The sequence below is a fragment of the Mustela lutreola genome, chromosome 7, assembly GCF_030435805.1.
Source record: "Mustela lutreola isolate mMusLut2 chromosome 7, mMusLut2.pri, whole genome shotgun sequence".
Lineage (NCBI taxonomy): Eukaryota > Metazoa > Chordata > Mammalia > Carnivora > Mustelidae > Mustela > Mustela lutreola.
The window spans coordinates 26,432,625-26,457,858 of NC_081296.1; the positions used below are offsets into that span (position 1 = coordinate 26,432,625).

The 25,234-nt window shown below is 39.8% G+C and overlaps 1 protein-coding gene across 7 annotated transcripts in view; it reads left to right on the forward strand.

Moving 5' to 3' along the window:
- The window catches only part of TJP1 (tight junction protein 1), a 242,313-nt gene extending 217,373 nt beyond the window's left edge, over positions 1-24,940 (forward strand). For 3 of the 7 annotated variants that reach the window (XM_059180180.1, XM_059180187.1, XM_059180184.1), the window contains 12 exons: positions 515-725; positions 1,041-1,141; positions 4,438-4,788; positions 5,121-5,360; positions 6,010-6,882; positions 7,037-7,134; positions 8,993-9,220; positions 13,898-14,073; positions 16,247-16,724; positions 18,159-18,376; positions 20,830-20,973; positions 23,404-24,940. In XM_059180180.1, the coding sequence (XP_059036163.1) occupies positions 515-725; positions 1,041-1,141; positions 4,438-4,788; positions 5,121-5,360; positions 6,010-6,882; positions 7,037-7,134; positions 8,993-9,220; positions 13,898-14,073; positions 16,247-16,724; positions 18,159-18,376; positions 20,830-20,973; positions 23,404-23,498 (3,213 nt within the window). In that variant the 3' untranslated portion in view covers positions 23,499-24,940. The remainder of the gene's footprint in view (positions 1-514; positions 726-1,040; positions 1,142-4,437; positions 4,789-5,120; positions 5,361-6,009; positions 6,883-7,036; positions 7,135-8,992; positions 9,221-13,897; positions 14,074-16,246; positions 16,725-18,158; positions 18,377-20,829; positions 20,974-23,403) is intronic. The other 4 variants (XM_059180181.1, XM_059180182.1, XM_059180183.1 and 1 more) reach the window with 4 other exon arrangements.
- Positions 24,941-25,234: the final 294 nt, after the last annotated feature.

Sequence of the window (25,234 nt, forward strand, 5' to 3'; positions counted from 1 at the left end):
TGTTTGAGTGGGATGAAGTTTAGTTAATTTGAAAGTAGTAATGTAGCTTTTCTAAAATTACTACTGGCCTGCCATAAGAAGATTAAGCCCCTACTTAAGAACATTCCAATAACCACTTTCACTGAAACAGTATTACATGCATCAAAAGATATTTATTATATGCATAGGGAATATAGTTACTTTATAAGATCATGTCAGGAACATTAAATTCGTATACTCTCTTTCACTTTACAGAACACAGATAATACTGTAAACTTGCAAGTATCGGGGCTATCTTAAAGTGAGCGTGAAGGTTTTGTTTTTTGTTTTTTTGTTTTTTTAATTGGGCAAGAAATTGTATTGAATTCTGATTACCGTTTTTCCTAACATGTACTCTTGAGACATTTTGGAACCCAATTAAATGTCCATTACCATTGGAATGTATTTTAGCCTGTGACTTTTTTTGAAGGTGAAGATTCTTAATTAACTCTGTCTTGTGTCCTTGTTTACTTTTTGTGTGTATGTGTGCCTCCAGGACAAACATGCTTTATTAGATGTAACACCAAATGCAGTTGATCGTCTGAATTATGCCCAGTGGTATCCCATTGTTGTATTCCTTAACCCTGATTCTAAGCAGGGTGTGAAAACAATGAGGATGAGGTTATGTCCAGAATCTCGGAAAAGTGCCAGGAAGTTATATGAACGGTCTCATAAACTTCGTAAAAATAATCACCATCTTTTTACAAGTGAGTAGATTAAAGGCCTTCATGTAGTTTAAAATGTCTAGGCAACAATATGTAGACAAAAGTACTGAGTTGTTCAAATGCTATAAGTGATATATATAACCTTTGCCTTGGAAAGCTTCCTGTTACATTAACAGCTGCTGTTTGAGTCAAAGAACATGTACCATGCCAAAATAGAAATTTCAAAGGTGTGTGTCCTCAAACATTATCCTTCAAATAACTAAGGAATGATGATTGAGCTGGTGCATTTAGGGTTGAATGAATTCTGGCTTTTTACAGAGTTCTAACTGTAAAACAATGTTGTTAATTTATTTTCAGCTACAATTAACTTGAATTCAATGAATGATGGTTGGTATGGTGCACTGAAAGAAGCAATTCAGCAACAACAGAACCAGTTGGTATGGGTTTCTGAAGGAAAGGTAAGAAACTTTCTGTTCCTTAGCCCTTACAGTAGATGATATGACTAATCAGGGATGCCTTTGAGTTACCATTGTTTTCTGTTGAGATCAGTATATTAGAGTAATTTGGGGAGAGTTTGCTTTTAACTTTTTACAATTTGTATGTGGGGGTCATGAAAGCTGTTTTTGATAGTAAAAGGTTCTGAAATTTCCCCACCTTTGAATTACCACTTCCGTGGCCTCTCTCCAAGAATTCTCAAATGCTAACTAAAAGGGCAAGAGTTTTGGCTCTGCCCAAACTTTGGCTCTGAGAAATAACTTAGAACCTGGCTTTAGTTTTCTCCTCTGAAAGCGAGGACAGTTGAGTGGGCTGAGTCCATGTTTGCCAAAGTGCTGTCCTCTGCACATGAGTTTCAGGACTTGGTCTGGAAGAAAAAGGCAAGTAATGGGTGGGAAAAACTGTAGCCATATCTCCCCTGTAAGGGGCCAGCAGCATAGTGAGGGGCAGCACTGTAATCTACCAGCATAGGCTGGTAGGCTTTGGGAAGTTTTAAGTAAAGAACCAATTTTTTTGCTTTGTTTACCTAGGGATTTTTTTTTTGTGCATAGTACCTGTTCATATTGTTACAACATACTTAGGAGATAATGAACAGAGCAATACATCCTTTTAGATATAATTTTTTATTTTTATGTACATTTAAATGGCCAGCTTTAAAATAACTACTTTCTGTTATCAGTCTTTCTGGTTTTATAGCAGTCTTTGATGGGAGAGGTCTGTTCATTTTGCTGGGCAAGTTGATACAGCTGAAAGAAACTTTTATTTTATTATATTTTACCTTCAGTACAGTATTAATATGTTTTGGTTGCTAGAAAAGATTGAGAATATCTCTTGTTTTGTTTTGTTTCGTTTTGTTTTAGTATTTTGTTGTTGGCTTGGTTTTGGTTGTGTTTGGCCCCTGCACGGCCCCTACTTTCCTCTGCCTGGCTCTGGCTACAGGTGCTCTAGCAGTGCATGCTGCATGCTTGGGACCACTATGCCCTTTGTCCAGAAAGCACGACCTTTGTGAGAAGGGATGTGAAAATGTTTACATCTAGAGGTCGTGTTTGGTCTGCTGTTCCCACCTGTATTGATGTGTCAGAATCGTGGTTTTTCTCATCAGTACCACTTTAGGGGATGGACTATCATAGGAGATCAGACCACTTTGAATAACTGGCATATCAGCTGGGACACTTGACAGACAAATTGAGGTGGAAAAAAAAAAACCCACTGCATCACTTTACAGAAACACATTATTTTTAATTTTTGATATAAAGAATTGTAGTCCTCTCCATACTAATCTGTAAAAACACAATTCTTTTAGCAGCCTTTCTCAGGTAGAATGGTTAATAGCTTGCCTTAGTGATTCCCGAAATGAAATTAGTTTATAAATGCACAAAGTATGCTATCTGCCTATCTGAGGGTTTTTTTTTTAATCCACAAATCTTAATTTTCCATGATTTCTTTTCATGATACTATTGTGCGCTTCCTGTCTTTGCTTGGATTTTAAAATACAGGTCTAACTCCCCTAACTTACATGAGGAAAAACAGATCATTTGTTATTAGAATAGATTGATGCATTTTGGAAATCAGAATAGGTTTTTAAAATTAAAATCAAGCTTGGTAGATCTCCTGCCCCTTCTATTCAAGTATAAGTTATCATAATAGATTCTTAAACCAAAACCACTTCATTTCACATTGACTTTCCTGAGCGAACTTCTCTGTTCTAATTGCTGGAAAGACTTCTTTTTTGCAAGATCTGACACAGTCTTAACGTGTTCCCAACTAAACCAAGAAAAGTCATCCTGAGACTTTCTTAACATGTAGGCATAGGTCATTTCTTGGTTCAGAGCAATCCGTGGTTCTTGCTCACTTGCGCATTTCATACCACTGCAGAAGCTAGGTGGATTGGTGAATTCCAAGTTAATTCTTCCCCAAGGACTTAAATATTTCCCTGGCTGGCTGCTGGGTAATAGAGTCTTCCAGAGCCCTGGAGCATTAGAAGTTAAAGTAGATAGCAAAAAGACCTCTCTTCTGCAGCAGCCATTATAGAGTTGAGAAGTCCTTGAGATTTCAGTGGGAGAGACTCTGCTGTAACTTAGAGCAGAGCCCTGGAATTCTCACTCCCTGAGCTCAGCAGGTCCTCTGTTGAAAACCAGAGACCCAGGGACACCTCACATCCCCTAGTCTTTTTTTTTTTTTTTTCCCTCTTCCTTTTTATTTTCCTCAAAGATTTCATTTATTTATTCTTATCAGGAGGGCAGCACTCAGGATGAGGCTCTTAAGAGAGCCAAGCATAGGACTGTGTGGAATGTTCCATTCAGGCGGCTCAAGCCTTGTTTGTCCTCAGTCTGTGCTTAAAATGGAAGGAAGATTGTCTGAATTCTGGATTCTAGATCCTTTGACTCTCGTGCTCATCTGGGCACAATGTCCAGGCAAGATCTTCAGGGACTGTTCTGATTAATCCAGGTACTGGTTTCAAACTGGTATCTAATGGCAGCCTGTTGTTGCAGTTCTTTAGATTCCTTTCCCTCAGATGCTTCTCATTTTCTTTCTGGTCTACTCAGAAGATAATGTAGACTAATAAAAACCAACTCAGCTCTTAATTACTTATGAAAGAGAAACACAATTGCATTTCTCCCTCACCATCCATTGGATACATCTGTGAAAAATAGTAAAGACAGTTAATTCTTAATTTAATGAGGCAGCTGGCACTTAGGTGATGATGCTTTTCCATTTTGTTTACAAAAACTTGAGGGCCAAATACCAACTTTTTAAAAAGTTGTTTTCTTTATAATATATACTTATATGTATTTATAAAAATATATGTAAGCTCTTACTCAACTTGAACTGTGGCATTTATTTTCATAGTTACTCTTAAAATGCGCTGTTCTGTCAGTGTGTCGTTGTTTATGTGAGCTTGGTTTGGTAACATTCTCCCTCTTCACCTTGCTTTGGGCTGATACACTGATTAGGTTTTGTAAACCTGAGTGGTGTCAGGGTTCCTTCATTGACCTCTGGGGCTGAGCCTCAGAGTCCAGCTTTGTCATGGCTAAGCAGCCAAAATTTCATTCTTCCAAGACCTTCAGATCTCAAGGGATGCTCTGTGTGTCTGCATGTGTGCTTGTACAATCTTCTTGACCTTTCCTCGCCAGAAGTTTCAAGAAATAGATGTGATTTCTCTGAAGAAAAATATCCTTTTCAATCTCCCTTGTAAAATAAAGGCCATCTCTTAAAGAACTACTGAATAAAATTTTTAATTTACTTTTATTTGACCCAGGCGGATGGTGCTACAAGTGATGACCTTGATTTGCATGATGATCGTCTGTCCTACCTGTCAGCCCCAGGTAGTGAATACTCAATGTATAGCACGGACAGTAGACACACTTCTGACTATGAAGACACAGATACAGAAGGCGGGGCCTACACTGATCAAGAACTAGATGAAACTCTTAATGATGAGGTTGGGACTCCACCGGAGTCTGCCATTACACGGTCCTCTGAGCCTGTAAGAGAGGACTCCTCTGGGATGCATCATGAAAACCAAACATATCCTCCTTATTCACCACAAGCGCAGCCACAACCAATTCATAGAATAGACTCCCCTGGATTTAAAACAGCCTCTCAACAGGTAAGCAGCAAGCATTCAACGTTTTGTAGTTAGAGGTGCATTATTAAATTTTAGAATGTGGTGATTGAGTTGAAGAATATATTTTGTCCTTTCTTCAGATTAAGAATTAATCTTTAATTTCGATTTGAGAATACCAAGGACTTAATTCTAAGCTTTGTGTGTTCGTCTTACACAGCAGTATACTGATTTTTTTTTTTTTCATTGAGGACGTGAGGTCATAGCTTTGTTATTCAGCACACTTAAAATGTATGTCTGCCAACCCCTATAAATGGAAGTGGGAAGTTAGCAGTAAACAAAAACACTATATTTAAAATATTTTAAACACTTCACAGAAAGCAGAAGCCTCATCTCCAGTCCCTTACCTTTCGCCTGAAACAAACCCAGCATCATCAACCTCTGCTGTTAACCATAATGTCACTTTAACTAATGTCAGACTGGAGGGGCCCGTCCCAGCTCCTTCCACCTCTTACTCACCACAAGCTGATTCTTTAAGAACACCAAGCACTGAGGCAGCTCACATAATGCTAAGAGATCAAGAGCCATCATTGCCGTCGCATGTAGATCCAGCAAAGGTACCTGTGCTGCAGTGTTGCCCTCATTCGTTGCTCTCCATCAGTCTAGCACACGATCATTTTTGCTTTGCCCTTTAAGTGTTCTTTTTGCTTTTTTACTGTGGGCTTACACTCCATAGTGCTTTCGAATCAGTACGAATCATTTCAGTTTTATAGTTTGCATGGCTTTTGGTGGTATATTGATAATTTGAAAATAGGCTTTTTAATTGGGATTTGTGCTTAATGTTTTTATTATTTTCATTTTTTGGCTTTTAGTATTTTCCAGAATTCCTTATAATACTAGTTGTGACTCATCATAAGCATTTTCGTGTTTTGTAAATTCTGGTGTCCATAAGATTTCTTTATGATTTTTATTTTCGGTGTCCAAATCAAGTGGAATCAGTTCAGTGTATTAATTTTCTGCTAAATTTAATAATTAATTATCTTTAACTCCCTTTTCATTTAGAAAATGCTAAAACATAAAAACCCCCCTACCTGCATTATAAATTTTGAGCTTTCACTTAAACTAGCTTTCTCACTAATCTCTTTCTTGTCTTGGTAATAAATGGTAGAACATACTATTTTCACATACTAAATTCTATTTTTGACTATTAAAGTAGGTTAGAATTAAAAACAAGCCTTTGTACTTACACATGAATATTTTATACAGGTGTATAGAAAAGATCCCTATCCTGAGGAAATGATGAGACAGAATCATGTTTTGAAACAGCCAGCTGTTGGTCACGCAGGGCAGAGGCCAGACAAGGAGCCTAATCCGAGCTATGAATCCCAACCCCCATATGTAGAGAAACAAGCCAACAGAGATCTCGAGCAGCCCACATACAGATATGACTCGTCAAGCTACACAGACCAGTTTTCTCGAAACTATGACCATCGTCTCCGCTACGAAGAGCGCATTCCTTCATATGAAGAGCAGTGGTCCTATTATGATGACAAACAGCCCTACCAGCCTCGGCCTTCTTTTGATAATCAGCACCCTCGGGACCCTGACTCCAGACAGCATCCTGAAGAGTCCTCAGAACGAGGCTATTACCCACGTTTTGAAGAGCCAGCCTCTCTGCCCTATGATAGCAGACCACGCTTTGACCAGCCTCCCAGAACCTCCACCCTACGACATGAAGAGCAGCCAACTCCCGGGTATGACATGCATAACAGATACAGACCAGAAGCACAGTCCTATTCTTCAGCAGGCCCAAAGGCGCCTGAACCCAAACAGTATTTTGACCAATACCCACGAAGTTACGAGCAAGTACCATCACAAGGATTTACCTCTAAAGCAGGCCACTATGAGCCTCTCCATGGTGCTGCAGTTGTCCCTCCTCTAATACCTGCGTCTCAACACAAGCCAGAAGTTCTGCCTTCAAATACCAAACCACTGCCTCCACCCCCAACTCTGACTGAAGAGGAGGAAGATCCAGCAATGAAACCCCAGTCTGTGCTCACTAGAGTTAAAATGTTTGAAAACAAAAGATCTGCATCATTGGAGAGCAAGAAAGATGAAAACCACATTGCTGGTTTTAAGGTAAGCATGTAACCATGCCTTTCCTGCCTGGGATGCATGGGCATCTTCAGTGAAGGAGCGGTTCACAGTGCTTCCTTGCTTTCCCTCCCCTGCTTAAATGAAGCCTCTTTTTAAATTATCTGTTCCTGGGGCATGTTTGTGTTCTGTTTTGCAGCCTCCAGAGGTAGCATCTAAACCCTCAGGTGCTCCCATCATTGGTCCTAAAGCCACTCCTCAGAATCAGTTCAGTGAACACGACAAAACACTGTACAGGTGGGTATGCTCTGTGGTGTTCATGGCATGGAACTGACCTGGAGTCTGACCCTTCCAGTCAGTGAGGAAGCCTCTTTACTAAGTAAGTAGAGGAGAGGAAGGAAAAGGGAAAGGACCTTGTTTGTCCTTAGATGAAAAGTACCAGCCTTTTTAACTAAGAGAGTGGCCCTAGAAAGAAAAATGAAGGTCTTGATTATGTCTTCTTTAACAGATCTTTGTTACGCTTTTAGTAATCAAGTCTTTCAAAAGGATATTTTTCTAGCAAGCGATTAAAATAAAAATGTTAAAGCCCTTCATATTTGTATTACATTCTTTGGTTTGTGCTTTTAGACATGCAATCTCTTTAGGCTTTTAGGGGTAAAGAAACAGACTCAGTTTGGCTAAAATAACAAAAATTAATCATTTAGTGAGCCCGTGCCATATGCGCCATATGCTTGCCATTGTTCTAAACACTTCAGTGCCGTGTGGGTGGATGGTCCTTTCTTCCATTTGAAAGAGAGGCACTGGAGCTGAGAGGTTGAGTAGCTTATGGGACTTGGTGGAGCCAGGAGAGAAACCTGGCCCATAGCCCTCTCAGCAGGGGTCTTGTCACACTGCAAGTAAGTGACAGACTGGGTTTGAATACAGTTTTTCTGCCTAACTCCTGTTTAAATTTGCTTACACTTCTGCTTGTGTTAAAGAGGAACTACTATCTAACATACAGATTTTCCTCTTAATGATGTCTAGTGCTTTTCATGATAATGTAAACTACTGGGGGGTCTCCTTTAGCCAGTATCATTAGCAAACGAGTTGTTTCACACAAAATAAACTTGTAATTACTGAAAGCTTAGCCCCTTTTTTGGTGTGAAACCTATTTATCTATTTTTGAGGCAAAGTTTCTAAAATTCACGAAGCAGAGCATACATAACAATGTACAGACAGTCCCCAACTTCCAGTAATGTGACTTAATGATTGTTCAACTTTACATTGGCATGAAAGCAATATGCATTCAGTAGAAATTGTACTTTTTGAATTTTGCAGTACTCTGCAAAATTACAGTACTCTCTGCTAATGCTGCGCAGGGGCAGCTCCCAGTCAGCCACACGATCAGGGGGGTTAGACAGCTAGCACACTTAAAACCATTCTGTAGCCATACAACCATTCTGTTTCTCATTTTCAGTCTAGTATTCAATAAATTACATGAAATACCACTTTATTATAAAATACGCTTGGCATTAGATGATTTTGCCCAATTGTAGGCTAAAGTATGTGTTCTGAACACATTCAAGGTAGGCTACGCTAAGCTATGGTTGGTATTTGGTAAATTAGGTATATTCAGTACATTGACTGAATAGTATTTTCACCTTCCTCTGGATTTATCAGGATATAATCCCATCGTAAATTGAAGAAGACCTCTCTTAATTTGCTGAACAACTTAATTTCTTCCCCACTGCTTCCTGTGCCCTCTAGAACTTTGGACTATATAGAGCCATTTCCTTATATGAGAATCATTTATCGATCCTGGATTAAAGTTCTTGAATTCTCTCAGTTACTACTTGTTGCTAAAATTGGTGTAAGTACTTTGGGAAGTTCTCCACTTAGTTGTATGTTCCCTTTTCTCTTTCCAATTAACTGCTTCTAACCTGCCGTGAGGCTCTAACCAGATCATTATCAAGCTTATTGGATCGTGTTAAAGGCTCCAGGAGCCAGAAGAGGGCTGCCTTCTGAGTATTTGAAATGCCCATTTTGACTATTGGACTGCTCAGCTCGATCCTTGAATAATCATAGCATTGAAAGGTCAAGATAAAATATCTATATATTCCATTTTCTCTGTAAAATTATCATCTAAAAAGTTGTTCCATTTGTCATTCATTGTTAGGATCCCAGAACCTCAAAAACCTCAGATGAAGCCACCTGAAGATATTGTTCGGTCTAATCATTATGATCCCGAGGAGGATGAAGAATATTATCGAAAACAGCTCTCATACTTTGACCGAAGAAGTTTTGAAAACAAGCCTCCTACACACATTCCTGCTAGCCATCTCTCAGAGCCTGCCAAGCCAATTCATTCTCAGAATCAACCAAATTTTTCTAATTACTCTTCAAAGTAAGTTATTTCACCCAAGACTCGCCTTTTAAAAATAAGAGACATAAAGGCTTAGTTGCATAGGGTAGAATTAATCATGTGAAATTCAGTGTATTTGGAAGTTAAGACCATAATACATGATTTCTATCAGCTCTAGTCATTTAGCACTGTCCATAGTTTCTAGCTGTAGGATGTACACGTGCACAATTAGTGTTTTTAGGTAAGGGAGTAAACTTGAAGACTCTGGGTTTTAGGTGAATCATAAGTCTCCCCTCTGTGCAACACACTTAATGCTGGTTCTTTTCCCTCTTTTCTGTTTTTGCTTTTTAAATAAGAAAATAGCATGGCAGGGGGCAACATTATTTGAAGGGAGGGCAGTAGAGTTCTTTTTTTTTTTTTTCTTCCCAAGGTAAGATTTCTGGTCCAGTTTTATGCATGAGGAAACAGAGGTCCAGTGAGTTGACATGACGGGGTAGAGCTAGGACCTAGCACCTAAGTTTCTTGACTCCTAGTCATCTTTTCCTTGTTCTTTTCTCCTTTTTGTTGACTTGTATGTTGGTGATCTTGTTGATGCTTGCTTTCTTGGGGTTTTTGTTGCTATTGTATTCTCACTGAGGGAGGGATATATAAACTCACATAGACTCATACTTCAGCAAAACAAACCCGTAAGAATGAGAAACAGATGCAGATTCATTATAAGGAACTCGTTTACGCCATTATAGGACCCTACGGGCAAGGGAGTTGTGAGTTCACAGAACAGGATGAGCAGATATAGAACTGTTTGGGAATCTCTGAGTTCAGGGAAGGCCCAAGTTCTCTTTTAAAGGGTCCATGCAGATCTCCCAGTGAACTCAACTGACTAGAGGCATTATATCTATAAAACCCTGTCACAGTAGCCCCTACATTAGTGTTTGAGCAAATGATGGGGGTTGGAGTTTGGCCTACCCAAGTTGACACATCAAAAAGCCATCACAAATCATTCTTGTATCTAAGCTCCAAAGCACCCAGATATTTAGTGAATTAGATGCTTGGGATTATGTGGATTTAACTGTTAATTTACAACTGAGTGGAAATTTTTTTAGAATAAACTTTAAAATCTCTAATATTAAAAAAACCTAATTTTAATTACCACTCTGTTCTTAGACATCATTTGAGGTGAAGTTTTAAAAACCTTTTTTCCACTGTCATCCATTTTAATCTTTGTCTAGAGAAGAAAGCTGTTTGTGAGAACTACAGATGCAGACTTTGAGTGCTGCAGTGGGCGTTGTTAAATGCACACAGTGTCCAGTGTTGTGAACCTCTCCTAATGCAACACTGGAGAGGTGCCCGGTACATCTGCAGAGCGCGTCCAGACTCAGACAGCGAGCCTTAGTGAGCTCACGTTTATTTAGTTAAACGCATTCATTCTTCTTCTTCCTTTTTTTTTTTTTAGATTTTAGTTGAGGCAGAAAGCATGAGCATGGGGGAGGGGCAGAGGCAGAGGGAGAAGCCATCTCCTCACTGAGCAAGGAGCCCAACACAGGGGTGCATGATACCAAGGACCCTGAGATGATGACCTGAGCCAGAGGCAGACGCTCAACCAGCTGAGCCACCCAGGCGCCCCACATTCATTGTTAGAAGCAGGTCCAAGGGTGTAGTGTAAGGAGAGAGATTTTATTTTATTTTTTTAATTTTATTTTTGTACTTGGTAAAAAACAGAATATAGCCTTGAAAGAATACATTTAGGTCTAAAAAGTCTTTTCAGAGAATCAACTGATGAAGCATTTTTGGTTTTGCGCTAATAGGGTTTTCTACAAAGAAGGCAAGAAGGCTTAGTGAGATATTTGTGATGTATAACTTTCCGACAGGGTCTAGAACACTGCCTAGTGTTTGGTGGGTGGGGATTCAGCAGCAGTACAGGGCAGAGTGTACTAGCTGCGCCAGCTTCCCCCTTTTCCATTAATGCAGCTCTAGGAGGAACAAGTCTTAGCTAGTCAGAGATTTCTCAAGGATACATGCCTTTGACAGAAAGAGATAACATCTGTCTTTGTGAATAGGCCCAGGACTCTTGAGTGTTTGCTTTTATTGTTTCCTGTTGTGAGCGTTCTGGGAGCGGCAAAGCATGACTTAAGATGGACACTAGTTTACATTTCCTTCTTTTGTGGCTGTCATAAAGTGAAAACTCTTCGTAGTTGTGCTGCGTTTCCCCATGTGGGTATCTGGTGGGTAGAGCATTGAGAACGGGAATGAGGAATAAGAAAGCATGACTGAGAGAGGAGGTGTTTCTGCATCTCCCTCTTCTAGTGCTGCTGTATGCTTGTGCCCAATTAAGACAACTTCAACAAGGAAGTAATTTGAAATATATGACCCTTTTTGTCCTGTATTTCAAAACCATTTACTGTTTTTTGTCACAAGGACACTGCCTGCAGGCCATTATTTTCTAAAGTAAAATATAGAAATAGCAAAGATATCTTCTTCTGGATAATATGTGCTTACATTTCACTTAAAAACACACCTCAAACATGGTGGGAGTTAGAGAATGGTGAAGTCTGTTAGCGTAGGACAGACCCCCAGAAAGCAGGTAGTTATTGCCTGGCTTATAATTCTAGAGAGGTGGGTTGGAACTGGAATGATTTGGAAATAGTGGCCCAGCTGTTCGTCTTCACAGGTGGTGAGGAGTTTCCAGGATCCCACCACGGGGCTGGAAGAGCAATATCCCTTTGCGGATGTACACCTGTCCCCGCCTAGAGACTCAGTCTGCTTCTTCAGGGCAAGGAGGAATTTTACTGGCACTAGAATCTGTCTCTCTGAAGAGAACACTTACTGTGAGACTTCAGGTCTCAAAATAAATGTTAGCAATTTTCAGCTTTTTAAGAACTAAGTAAGATTGCTGTTAGGTGGTTTCTGTGTGCCTGTGAGAGAAGCTGTGAGATTCAAGCATGGCCGCTTTAGCAGTGGGCTCCACCCATCCCAGGACTTAGCTCTGGGGCTGGTGACACATTAGGGCTTGCTAGGAAGGAGCATTAGCCAGGAGCGTTAGCTGGCTGTGCTTCACAGCAGGCCTGTTTCCACTCATCAGCTCCTGGTTACCCTTCTGGGGGCCCCAGCAGCCGGTGTGCTGGAGCGTTTCTTCTGTCCATTTCAAGGATCTCTTTTGCCTGGCCCTCTTCTTTCAGTGGAACATTTCATTCTTATTCAGAGCCTGCTGCTTATTCCTGCTGTCCTCCTATTTAGCTCGCTTCTTTACTCACCACCAGCAAGTGAAGCAAACGGCAGAGGTGGAAGAGAAGTAGAGCTCAAGCACCTTTGCTACTCACTAGCTGTGCAGTGAAAACATGTGGAGGGCGGGCAGGGTCTGTTACTGTATTGTAATTATGGGTGATTTTCCTAGCTTACATGAGAGTTAGTGTTGGTTTTTTTTATAGATCAAATTCTTCTGAAACGGTGGATGTGTATTTTTTTGGTTGCTATTTTAAAATGACATTTGAGTTCCATTTGCTGCAAATGTACTTAGTTAGATTGACCGTTTCCTTTCGTTTTTCTATTGCGCTTGCTTTGCCGCCACCTAGATTTCTTGGCTCTTACGCTAGCTATGACTACTTGAAAAGGAGCGTCAAGTGGTAAGACTGGCATTAATGTGAGGCTTTTACATAAGGTGTCCCTCACTGCGTCACTGGCATTATGTGCACTCTCAGATTTTAAAGTCTTCAAGTGCTTTGCGTAAGAGCCTGAAAGCAACGTAACAGCATCATTTTAAAGATAATCACAAGACTAGACTTCGTCAATGAAATTTTCTGTGAAAATACGTTCTCCAAATGTCTGTTTTATTTGTGCACATAAAGCCAGTGCAGCTTTGGCTCTTTGCAAAGGTTTAGATGGCAGTGTTGTAATTATGGGTCTATTTTTAAGATTTCTTTTGTTTTTGAATTTTATGTGTTACATATTAACAATTGGCGATCTGAAAAAATAAGCACACGTGGCACAATTTGACTTAAATGAGTTTTGTAAAGTCAAACAATGTCTGCTACTCCAGCAGTTGTTGGAATGAAAAATGGATCTAGTAAATTAAGGGCAATTGCCAAGTGAGAGATGTCCAGTGTTTTTAGTGTCACTGGAACACAACCACACCCACTTAATTTGCATATTAAGGCTGCTTTGGGGCAGAGTTTGAGTAATTGTGCAAGAGCCTATATGGCCCCAAAAGCCAAAAACATTTACTGTCTAGCCCTTTATGATAAAAAAATGTGCCAATCTCTGGTCTGAAAAACCTTTTTTTGTGGTGCTCTGAGCATGCTAGCAGCCAAGGCTTTTTGTACCTTAGATACAAAATCAGAAATGAATCTAAGGAAGATTTGGGCCAATAAATGTTTTTCAAAATATTTGGAAGACCTTCTCAAACCTCTCAACCATTACTGGTTTTTGTAAGTGACACAAAATTACAAGTATACCCAAAATTTCATCTGCCTTTTGGTTGCCATCTTCTGGATGTTTTACTAATATTCTTGGAATATCTGTGCTGTCTTACATTTCTCGTGCTGATAAATGGTTGAATTTGTTTGTATATTTGGGTGGAGTTAACCATTTATATTCCTAAGAATAAATTGTGAAGTTTCTAGACTTTTGTTTTTTAAACTCAGGGATACTTAGGGGAATGAGAACTCGTTTTGTATAAATGTAAATCCATTTTCATATGTTGGCATTGTCTTCATTTCCTTACAGGGGAAAATCTCCTGAAGCTGACGGCATGGATAGATCATTTGGTGAGAAGCGCTATGAGCCGGTCCAGGCCACACCTCCTCCTCCCCCATTGCCCTCCCAGTACACCCAGCCTGCTCAGCCCAGTACCAGCTCTTCTCTCGCCCTCCACACGCATGCCAAGGGGACACATGGTGAAGGTAGGAAGTTCAAAAGTTGGCATTACTGCTGTAATAGAGTAACACTTACAAAATCAAGTTCTTGAAGGTTTTTTTTTTTTGTTTTTTGGTTTTTTCATTAAAATGTATATGCTTAAAGCCCTTAGCCTGGGAACAATGAAAACTAAGGGTTTTGGTAAATAAAAGTGTATCTCCAGTTTTTAGGACTATGACCATCGTATCAGATGAGCTAAATAGATTTTAATCTCTTTTACTAGCACAGCTCAATTTCTGGAAATAGTATTTGTTTGCCAGTATGTCTAAATCTAAATGTTTGGTGGCTTGTAAAAATCATGTTCCTTCTTCACACATGGATATAGGAAAGCTATAAAATTCCACGTAACATGTGTCCCTCAACACCTTATAGTTAGGTACTGTGGCAGAATCCCAGCAAGGTGGCCAGCAGCTCCAGCTGATTCATTTTAACAGCAGCACCCCTGCGTTTTTGCCCGCATTCTCCTTCACAGGTCTCTGTGCAGTAACTGTTTCCCCTTACCCCATGCTGTCTCTCTCCCTGGGCCAGTGGTGCGGCTCCTCTCCCGCATTCCTGCTTGCTTCATCTTTTCCTTTCCCTCTGCTTCAGATGTGTGCAGCTCACTACTCCGTTGTTCAGAGCACCTTGCTTTGTTCTTGCTGCCTCCTCAAAGTGTCTGTGTCTCTTTGCCTTCCATCAGACTCCCTGAAAGGGGACTGCTGACTTCACCTCCAAATGCCCCTGGTCTTATTTGGCCCTTTCAAAAAAAGGGTTGTCTCTTTTACCCTAAGAATATACCATGGTTTATCATTCTTCTATTGCCTTTTTCTACTATAGACATTTCTCAATTATTTATGTAGGAATCAAATTCTAGGCCAAGTCTTCAACCCGATGAGCTGGTTGTAGTGGTAGACTGACATTACCCCATATTAGGATTTTCTTTCCACACTCATATCTGCTGATGAAGTTTTAATTCCTTCCAATTCTTAACACCTTTTATTTCTTTTTCTTGCCTTTTCGTGCTGGCAAGGACCTCAAGTAAAATGTTGAGTGGAAGTGATGAGAGCAGACATCTTTGCTTCCCCATCTTAGGGAGAAAAAGATTTAATATTTCTCCCTTAACCATTAGCTATTGGTTTTTTGTGGTTTCTCAGAGCTACCCTTTATTATGTTTTGGATGTTCCCTTCTATTCCCTTGTGGTTTGCTGAAAGCATCTGGTCACATGCCCTAAGATGATCATAACTTTTTTCTTCTTTGTTCTGTTAATGTAGTAAAATACACTGCTGTGTTCACAAGGAATTTGGGTTTATTACTTTTTAATGATGTGTCCCTGTCTGGTTTTGCCGTCATTGTTGTGCTAGTTTCATAAAAGAGAGCTGAGGACGTGTTCCCCTTTTTCTCTTTTTTCTGAAAGACTGTATAGCATTGATGTTATTTTTTTCTGAATGAATTGCTAGAATTCAGTTGATACTACTTTATACTGCCGCCAGCCATACATGGAAATTCCTCTTCCACATCTTTGCCAACTCTTGGCATTACCAAAGTGAAATGTTGCCATTCTAATGGGCGTGAAATGATATTTGGGGTTTATTTTGGTTTGCATTTTCTTAGTAGTGAGGTTGAGTATCCTGTAACCCAGCGTTCTGACCTTCACTTCTGTTGTTGCCCCTGCAGAGCTTTGCCCATCTTCTCTTTGGTAAAATCTTCTTGTGGTGTATAGGAGTTCTTCAAAGGTTTTAGATCCTAATTCCATGTAATTATACAGGTTGTAAATAGCATCTCTCGTTCTTTGGCTTTCCTTTTGACTTTAGTTAGATGAATTTTATAGTGCTGATTTTTTTTTTTTTAAATATAGCTGTATTGTCCTTCTGTTTCTATTTTGTTACGGATGTTGGAGAGGAGACAACTCAGCCACCTGTTTTTGGAAGCCTAGACTCCTAGTAGCATGACCCTGCCTCCAGGGCAGCAGGACATGCTAAAGCGCCACAATGTGTCTGTCCATCCTGCTCCTGGTCGCTCAATGTCACACACAGCCACCAAGGCTCAAGAACCATCTTCTAGCGGGGGGGGGACCCCTGACCAGGGCCTCAACTCTAGTACCAAGACAAGTTAAAATGGAAGAGACACCACATGGGCTGTTAGAAAGTTTTAAAAATGTTTATATATGTTTATTTTTTCAGGTAGTTCAGTGTCACTGGATTTTCAGAATTCTTTAGTGTCCAAACCAGAACCACCTCCATCTCAGAATAAGCCAGCAACTTTCAGACCACCAAACCGAGAAGACACTGTTCAATCTACTTTCTATCCCCAGAAAAGTTTCCCAGATAAAGCTCCAGTTAATGGAGCTGAACAGACTCAGAAAACGGTCGCTCCAGCATATAATCGATTCACACCAAAACCATATACAAGTTCTGCCCGGCCATTTGAGCGCAAGTTTGAAAGTCCTAAATTCAACCACAATCTGCTGCCAAGTGAAACAGCACAGAAACCTGACTTGTCTTCAAAAGCTCCTGCTTCTCCCCAAACTCTTGTGAAACCACATGGTGCAGCTCAGCCTCCTGAGTTTGATAGTGGGGTTGAAACTTTCTCCATCCATGCGGATAAGCCTAAGTATCAAATGAACAGTATCAGCACAGTGCCTAAAGCTATTCCTGTGAGGTAAGAGTTTTGCCTTTTTCTTTGTCTTATGATTTGTCTAATGTGAGTGTGCATGTAGTTTTTGTGATTTGGGACTTAAAATGAATATTTTAACTTCAACTTTAAAACGAATGTTATTGTTAAGCCAACGTTATTATTTAATGTTTTTATTTAACATATTTATTTAAACCACAGTGTTATTGCAATGAATGCTATTAGGTGAAAGTCCTGCAAGAGGTACAAGATAATGTTAATAAAGTAATACAGCTAACGACCACATACGGACAGTAGGTGTTGTCATTATCTGTGTTTTACCAAGAACTGAGGATGAGTGACGTTGTGGTTTAGGCAGAGTCACACAGCTAGGGTGAGGGGGGCCTACATTTGGCAGTCCCTGGTCGTCTGACCTCAGAGCCCTTACTCAACCAACCATAGCTTTCCATAACTTCTAACCTTGGCCTGGTGAGGGTATCTCAAAAACATAAGCATTTGTGTTCTTGTCCGCTTTTTTTCACCTCAGTCTCAGCCTCCCAAAACCACTTATATTGTCAGGCCACCCACTGAAATAGAAGCACTGGCAGGCAGAACCTACGGCCAGGAGGGCCACCTTCCTTCTGCTTCCAGAGAGCAAGAATGCTCATGGAAATGTGTTGCCGCCTTCTCTTTGTGAACCTTTCCCTTAGTGGGGGATGGGAAGCCTGTTCTTCCTCACACACACCAGCATTGTCCCTGATGTTCTGGTTGTGCAGGAGTGAAGCTACAATTTCCCTTCACATACTTACTGTGTCATTCCATCTTTCTGCTCACCTTCAGGTTGTGAACTTAAAATTTTACTTCAAGAAGTCATGATAGTCTACATTCTTGAAGCAGTCAATGATTCCACATCCCCTCGATCTTTGGTATTCTTTATGTACTAAGTGAATATATTGTGTTGTTGTTTTTTTCATGGGTGCTTTGAGGGGTACCCACACCAAAGTATTAACCTCATGGCACTGACTCCCAGGGAGGTGGAGAACCTAATGAGTACTTACCAGGTCTCAGATGCCCTCAGTTGTGAAATAAATGCACCATTGTCTGTGTATCACTAAGAAGGAGAAAAAGTGCTGCCAATTAAACCATGACTGCCAATTTTAAAACATGAATTTCGTGGTTGTTAAAATGTATTTCTTAAATCCAATGAACTATAGCAGTTAGGCAAGTAAGATGGTTGGACCTTGTACATTCTGCTTGCAAAAATTAGTAATGAGGGAAATTGATTAGTTATCTTCAAACGTGAAATTGATTTCTCCAGGAGAAATAGGATTTATTATTCCTGTGAGTAAAAACGTGTCACTGAAAGCTTACCTTCTTGATTATATGGAGAAATAAAATAAAATGAAACCACCTGTTAGAGTCCTAGTGGGAACGCCTGTGTATTGTTTTATTGTTTACTCATTGATGTTACTGAACTCTCAGCCCTTCAGCTGTGGAAGAAGATGAAGATGAGGATGGTCATACTGTGGTGGCCACAGCGCGAGGCGTGTTTAACAGCAATGGTGGGGTGTTGAGTTCCATAGAAACTGGCGTTAGTATAATTATCCCACAAGGAGCCATTCCTGAGGGAATTGAGCAGGAAATCTATTTCAAGGTCTGCCGAGACAACAGCATCCTCCCACCTTTAGATAAGGAGAAAGGTAAGTGTGTTTATTTTTCTGTGTAGTTTTAATAATTAGAGTTGCCTTCTGTGCTCTTCAAAGCTTATAGTGCTCAGTTGAGAGCATAATCTGGACCCCTTTTCTACTTCGCCAACCCCAGTATGTTCTTCCCACAGGGAAGGCCCCTCAAATGAGCGCAAATGAGCGTGCCCTGGACTGGCATCATGAGCGCACTAGACTTTCCACATGGTGGGCTTTACTTTCAGTGTGAAAATGACAGTGTTACAGTTGACAGGCCTTTGGGCATTCTTCCACCTGTCTGCTGGGTGGTCTTAGCAGACCTCACTAAATCTGTCTTTGAGCCATTCACCCTTGCGTCTCTGGAGTTGGGTCTAGGTAACACCTGCTCAGAAAGGCTTTGCTCCATGCCTGTCACCTGATTGTAGAATAGAAGTGTCTTAGGGCAGGTGCTCATCTCCCACCCCTGATCCCGGTAAGACTCAGCAGAGTAAACAACGTATCCCTATCGAGTATTACCGTGCGTGTTTCTGAACTTGAAGGAATCTAGGAAAGCTGTTATTCTTCATAATCTTTCTGGATCTGTCAAAGACGATGTGATGAACTATGTGACGACTTTTTTTGGAATTTTGTAGCAGTTGCTTTACTTCCTTAGTTAAATACGTCACTTTAGCTCAGTTTCTTACATTTTGTGGAATACTAACATATGTGGGCCCTGCATGAATCGTTTAAACCAGGTCTACATTTAAAACACCAGATGTAAGTAACATTTTATTTTTTTTTAAGATTTTATTTATTTGACAGAAAGCACATGCAAGCAGGGGGAGTGGCAGGGAGAGGGAGAAACAGGCTCCTCTCAGAGCAGGGAGCCCAGCGTGGGGCTCGTTCCCAGGATCATGACCCGAGCCAAAGGTAGATGCTTAACCAGCTGAGCCACCCAAGTGCCCTATAAGTAGCTTTTGTAAAAAGTACATTTGAACATATCTTACAAAAACCTCATGATATAATGTAGTTGCCACCAGCAACCTGTAGCTACATTTGGGGTTTTTGTTTTTTGTTTTTGTTTTGTTTTTCTAATTTTACATCCTTAGTTAAAAATTTCATTGAAGGGGCGCCTGGGTGCCTCAGTGGTTTGGGCTGCTGCCTTCGGCTCGGGTCATGATCTCAGGGTCCTGGGATCAAGCCCCACATCGGGCTCTCTGCTCCGCAGGAAGCCTGCTTCCCTCTCTCTCTCTCTCTCTCTCTCTGCCTGCCTCTCTGCCTACTTGTGATCTCTGTCTGTCAAATAAATAAATAAATAAATCTTTAAAAAAAATTTTTTTCATTGAAAACAAAAGATAGGGCGCCTGGGTGGCTCAGTGGGTTAAGCCGCTGCCTTCGGCTCAGGTCATGATCTCAGGGTCCTGGGATCGAGTCCCGCATCGGGCTCTCTGCTCAGCAGGGAGTCTGCTTCCTCCTCTCTCTCTCTCTGCCTTCCTCTCTGCCTACTTGTGATCTCTCTCGGTCAAATAAATAAATAAAATCTTTAAAAAAAAAAAAAAGGAAAACAAAAGATATAAAATAAAATACTATTTCACTGAAAACTTAAAAAGGAGAGTTGATAGACATAAGCAGTTTTGAAATGCAGTCCTAATGGGCTAGCATGATCTTTGTTGTGAAAGATGGAAAGGAAATGACAGATTATTTTAAAAATCATAAAAATGACTATAACACTACTAAGCTGGGGCAGAGTTCCTGTCTATTATGTGCATATTCTCTACTTTGTCATAAAATTGATTCCCAGATTAATTTTTTTGCAAGAAGTTTTCATGTAATAATTTTTTTCTATCTAGTTTTTCACTTTTTTTCCTTCAAGATTTTATTTAAATTCAAGTTAGTTAACATATAGTGCAGTGTTACAGGAGTAGAATTTAGTGACTCGTCACTTACATGTAACACCCAGTGTTTATCATAACCCAAGTGTCATCCTTAATGCGCATCACCCATCTAGCCTATCTCCACCTACCTCCCCTCCATCTCAACCCTCAGTTTGTTTCTATAGTTAGAATCTCTTACGGTTTGCCTCTCTCTCTGTTTTTATCTTATTTTCTTTTTCCTTCCCTTCCCCTGTGTTCATCTGTTTTGTTTCTTAAATTACCTGTGGCTGTTATGCATTGAAATGTGCTGGAAAGTGTAAAAATAACACACTGAAATGCAGAAATTCACTATATTGATTACATGTTGAAATAATAATGTGTTGGATATATTGGGTTACATAAATATTAAAATTTATTTCATCTGTTTTTTATTTAAAGTGGCTACTAGAAAATTCTGGATTACACATTTGTCATTTCTTTTTCTTGGTCACTGTGTCTGTAGAGAATTAACTGCATTTGGCTTTAAAGCATGTCATTAGAAGGGGGCGTGAGGAGAACTGTGGTCTAGAAGGAAGACGGCCATCTAACCTCTCACCCTCACCCCTTCCCTGACTGCAGGTGAGACACTGCTGAGCCCCTTAGTGATGTGTGGGCCCCATGGCCTCAAGTTCCTGAAGCCTGTAGAGCTGCGCTTACCACACTGTGCGTCCATGACCCCTGACGGTTGGTCTTTTGCTCTAAAATCATCCGACTCCTCGTCGGGTATGCTGTCTTCACTCTGTCCTTTGGGGGCTTTGGGTACTGTCATTGATTAATCCCTGGGCTGTTGGAGCTACCCATGCTGTTCGTGAGCAAATCTCTACCTCCATTCCTGTGGCCTTGTAGGCATCACCAGTGTTTTAACATTTCTTTGTGGTGCATGCATAAATGAATGTGGAAAGGTACAGAAGTTTCTTCCTTTTAAACATTGATGATTTGGCCAAAGGTTGACTCTTTCTTGGTGTTCAAGGAAATTATTTGTTCTGTTAAAATTATTACAATGCAATGGGAGAACTATTACTGCCCTACATATATAGGTGCTTTTATCTTATTAAAATGATTGGATTCCTTTATATAGTAATTTCTAGTTTTGGTTACCATTCTTTAATTTCTCAGCTACAAAGTATATACACCAGAGAAACTTGAAAGACAAAAAGTACCTTCCACTGTTGTCATACTCGGCCATGGTTTCTCAGTGTAAAATTCTAAATATCTTCTATTAAACACACTACTTTTAAATGGCTTTTTGCTCTTAAGATCATAGCTTCAAAGCTTCCATTGCGTTTTCATATTTCTCACTTCCTTGGGTGACTACATCAGTTACCAGTTGAAACATTCTATATTTTTTGTATAGATCACTTTAATTGAGCCTCATATAGAAAAACGAGAATTTAAAATTTTCTTTCTGAATTTTTAGTAAACCAGATGAGCATTATACAGTTTTAATATGAAATAGAGCTTTAGGATACAGGGATTACAGGAACATATTCTATTACTACCCAAGATTAAAAATTGTATTATAAATATTTATTTCCTGATATCTACAAGTAGACCATTTTCTGGAGAAAGCTAATAAATTAAATTTAACACACTAGATAGTAGAGCTATTTCCTCAGGGACTCCACTAGTGGAAAAGCATTTTATTAGCCTAGTTTGAGTTAATATTAATGAAACTGCATTTTAAACATATTCTGAAACTCAGGTTGTAGCATGAGCTCTGATCGTTTCTAAACAAATTAGGATGAGAAGCTTTAAAGTAACTGTTGCAGTTACTTGTTTTATAGCGATTTTCCCCCCAGATATTATACGAACCATAAATGATTTCTCTATTTGTTCTGTATCTTATGCCACAGAACATAAGTTGTTTTGTTAGATTGAAACAACTTTTTCCTGTGTTAAATTTGAGTACATTCACCTAGAGCAGAAATGTACTTCTGTATAATCCTGTATGATTTTAGAATGTTTTGTTTCTCTAAGTTTCTGTTCAAAAAGTCAAGGGTAGATTTTGATGATGACTGACTTAATCCCAGCAAAAGTTTGTATATTGGAAAGAAACTGGAGCCTAAAGTTAAGATTTTTTTTTTTTTTACTTCTAAAGAGTTGTCATAGCTCTACTTCTTGGCCTAAAGACGCTTGTTATTTGCAGTACAGCATAAGCCCCTGTATATTTGTGAAGTGATTTCACTTCTGTTTAATCACTCTGTTTTAAACTGAGCCCATCTTGACTCAGAGACTCTTTCGGTGTAGGCAGGGTCCATCACCCTTAGCACTGTTGACATTATGGCCAGATAATAATGCTTTGTTGTAAGAATTATCCTGTGCACTGTGGGATGTTTAGCAGCATCCTTGCCTCTACTCACTAGATGTCAGTTGTGACAAGCAAAAACATCCCCAGACATTGTCCTGCGGGGGTATAGAAGGAAGGCAAAGTCAGCAGCTTTCAACATCACTTATCATGGATGCCATATAGTCATCCCAGCCTTCTTCATACTTGGTGTCCACTCTCTGGGGTTTCTTAGCTCTAGCTGCAGATCTCAAATCACCAAGAGCTTGTTAAATTCGGATTCCCAAGCCCCGATTCCGATTCAGCAGTTGGTGAGTTTTCAGAACTACGTTAATGATTTTGTTGTATAACTAACATTGAGGCTGAGAAACTCTCGGTCCAGACTCAGCTGATTTTTTTTTTTTTTAATTTTTTTAAATTTTTTGTAAAGGGGACTGTATTCTGCAGAACTTTCAGGCATTCATATGTTGGTCCGTAGTTGAGTGTGAGAAAAAATATTCTCCTACTCAGTTCACATGAGTGAGCATATCATTTTTGCCTCAGCTTTCAGAAGTGCTGTTAATAATCATGTGGACTCAGGCACTGGAACTACTGCAGGCATACATGATCGCCCCAGCTTCTGTTCACTGTTTGAAAAGGCATGAACTTGGAAACACAGTAAAAGAGAAATCTGAAACAGCTCTGAGTCCTTAGATTCCCTTGGGTCCTCATTGAAGTACAGCACCTAGAGTCTTGATACAAGTGCACATGCTGAAGAAATAGGAGAGAACTGTATCTGAGTATGTCTTCGTGTTTGCCCGTGATTGCACAGCATCCTAGCTAGTGGTTTCACCAACTGCAAATGACAGAAACTTCTTTTTCTCTCCTAGGTGATCCTAAAACCTGGCAAAACAAGTGTCTTCCTGGAGATCCAAATTACCTTGTTGGAGCAAACTGTGTTTCTGTCCTGATTGACCACTTCTAATTCTTAAAATATAGGAACTTGATTAAATAATGTGAAACTGGGTTAAACTTACTAAATCTAAATGGAAACATTCTATCAAGTATTATACTTTTCTTAGAATTGATACCGCATTTTGTTAGTATTAAGCATTTTATTTGAACAGATGAAGATGAGTGAGCACGCGCCTGTGCTGCGGTCTGAGAACATGATGCGCTCTGCGTGTTTGTGGAGGGAAAGCCAACGGCACTGGCCACACGGTCAGAGATGGTTTGCTTTGTAATGATTTTTGTACTTTTTTATGGTCACTGCTTACTTCATCTACTGATTTCCGTTAAAATACCAGCCAGTAAATGGGGTGCATTTGAATTCTATTCTTTCCAAAGTACACTGTTTCAAATTTTATTATGGCCCTGGCCTGGCATACACATTTTATTTTATTATGCATGAGGTAATGTGCACACATTTAAAAAACGTACTGGACCATATAAACCAGTGTAGTGAATTTAACAGAAATGTACAGCAAGGGGAATTTATAGCTTTTGGGGGGGGATAGGGGGGGTAGGGAGTCAAGTGAAGACAATTACTTATTGTATATGAAAACACATTTTTTTTAGGGAAGGACACCAAAGCATGTGAGACTGGTTCTGTGGCCTCATTGGATCTATAAATTAACCATATCACCACAGACAAACTAACCAGCAGGAATGCCTTACCCTCATGTTTTTAATTCTTAGATCATTCTTTCCGTGTATTACTAAGTTTTTATGGCTTTTGTGCGCATATGGATACTGTATCATGAAAAAGATTGAGTAAATTGTGGATTTGGTGGTTTCAGAAATGTATAATCACCCAGAAGAAAATAATGGTGTGATTTGGGGATTTTTTTCCCCTCCAAGGGGCATTGGTGGTTTTCTGTTCTTTTGGCGATGCATTTGAAAATTTTGACGTTTTAAGGATGCTTGTACATAATGCGTGCATACCACTTTTGTTCTTGGTTTGTAAATTAACTTTTATAAACTTTACCTTTTTTATACATAAACAAAACTGAGTTTCTTAAGGCTACCTTTGTATTTCTCTCCTGTACCTCTCGAGCCTTGAACTTTGACCTCTGCAGCAATAAAGCAGCATTTCTATGACACATACAAGGTCATTTTTTTAAGAAAAAGAATGCACAGAGTTGTTACATTTTTAAGTGCTGCATTTAAAAGATACAATTACTCAGAATTCTCTAGTTTGATTAAATTCTTGCAAAGTACCCTGACTGTAATTTGTGATACCATGCTGTGCCCGAAAGTGTATTTTTTTACTAATAGACAATTTATTATGGCACATCAGCACGATTTCTGTTTAGATAACACACCACTACATTCTGTTAATCAATCATTAGGTGTGACTGAATTTCTTTTGCAGTTATTAAAAATCTCAAATTTCTAAATCTGCAGAATAAAACTTTTTAAAATAAAGTGCTGGCTTGGTCTGTTTGCCCACTATTTCTAGCTTCATGCAGCTTTAGAATCCTGTTTAAAATCCCATACACTGCTGCTTGTCACCTAGTCCCTTCTGCTGCCCTGGGCTGGTGGGGTGTCTGCAGTGTGTCCCCGTGGCCAGTGCGCTGTGGTGGATGAGCAGCGCCGGTCACGGGAACCTTGAGACACAGCAAGAGGAGGAGGCCGGCTGTAGAATTCTCGGTGGTGTTCCCGCTGCATCGTAAATATCCATATAGTGAGGTGTGCATTCGTGTTCCTTAGGACCAGTCT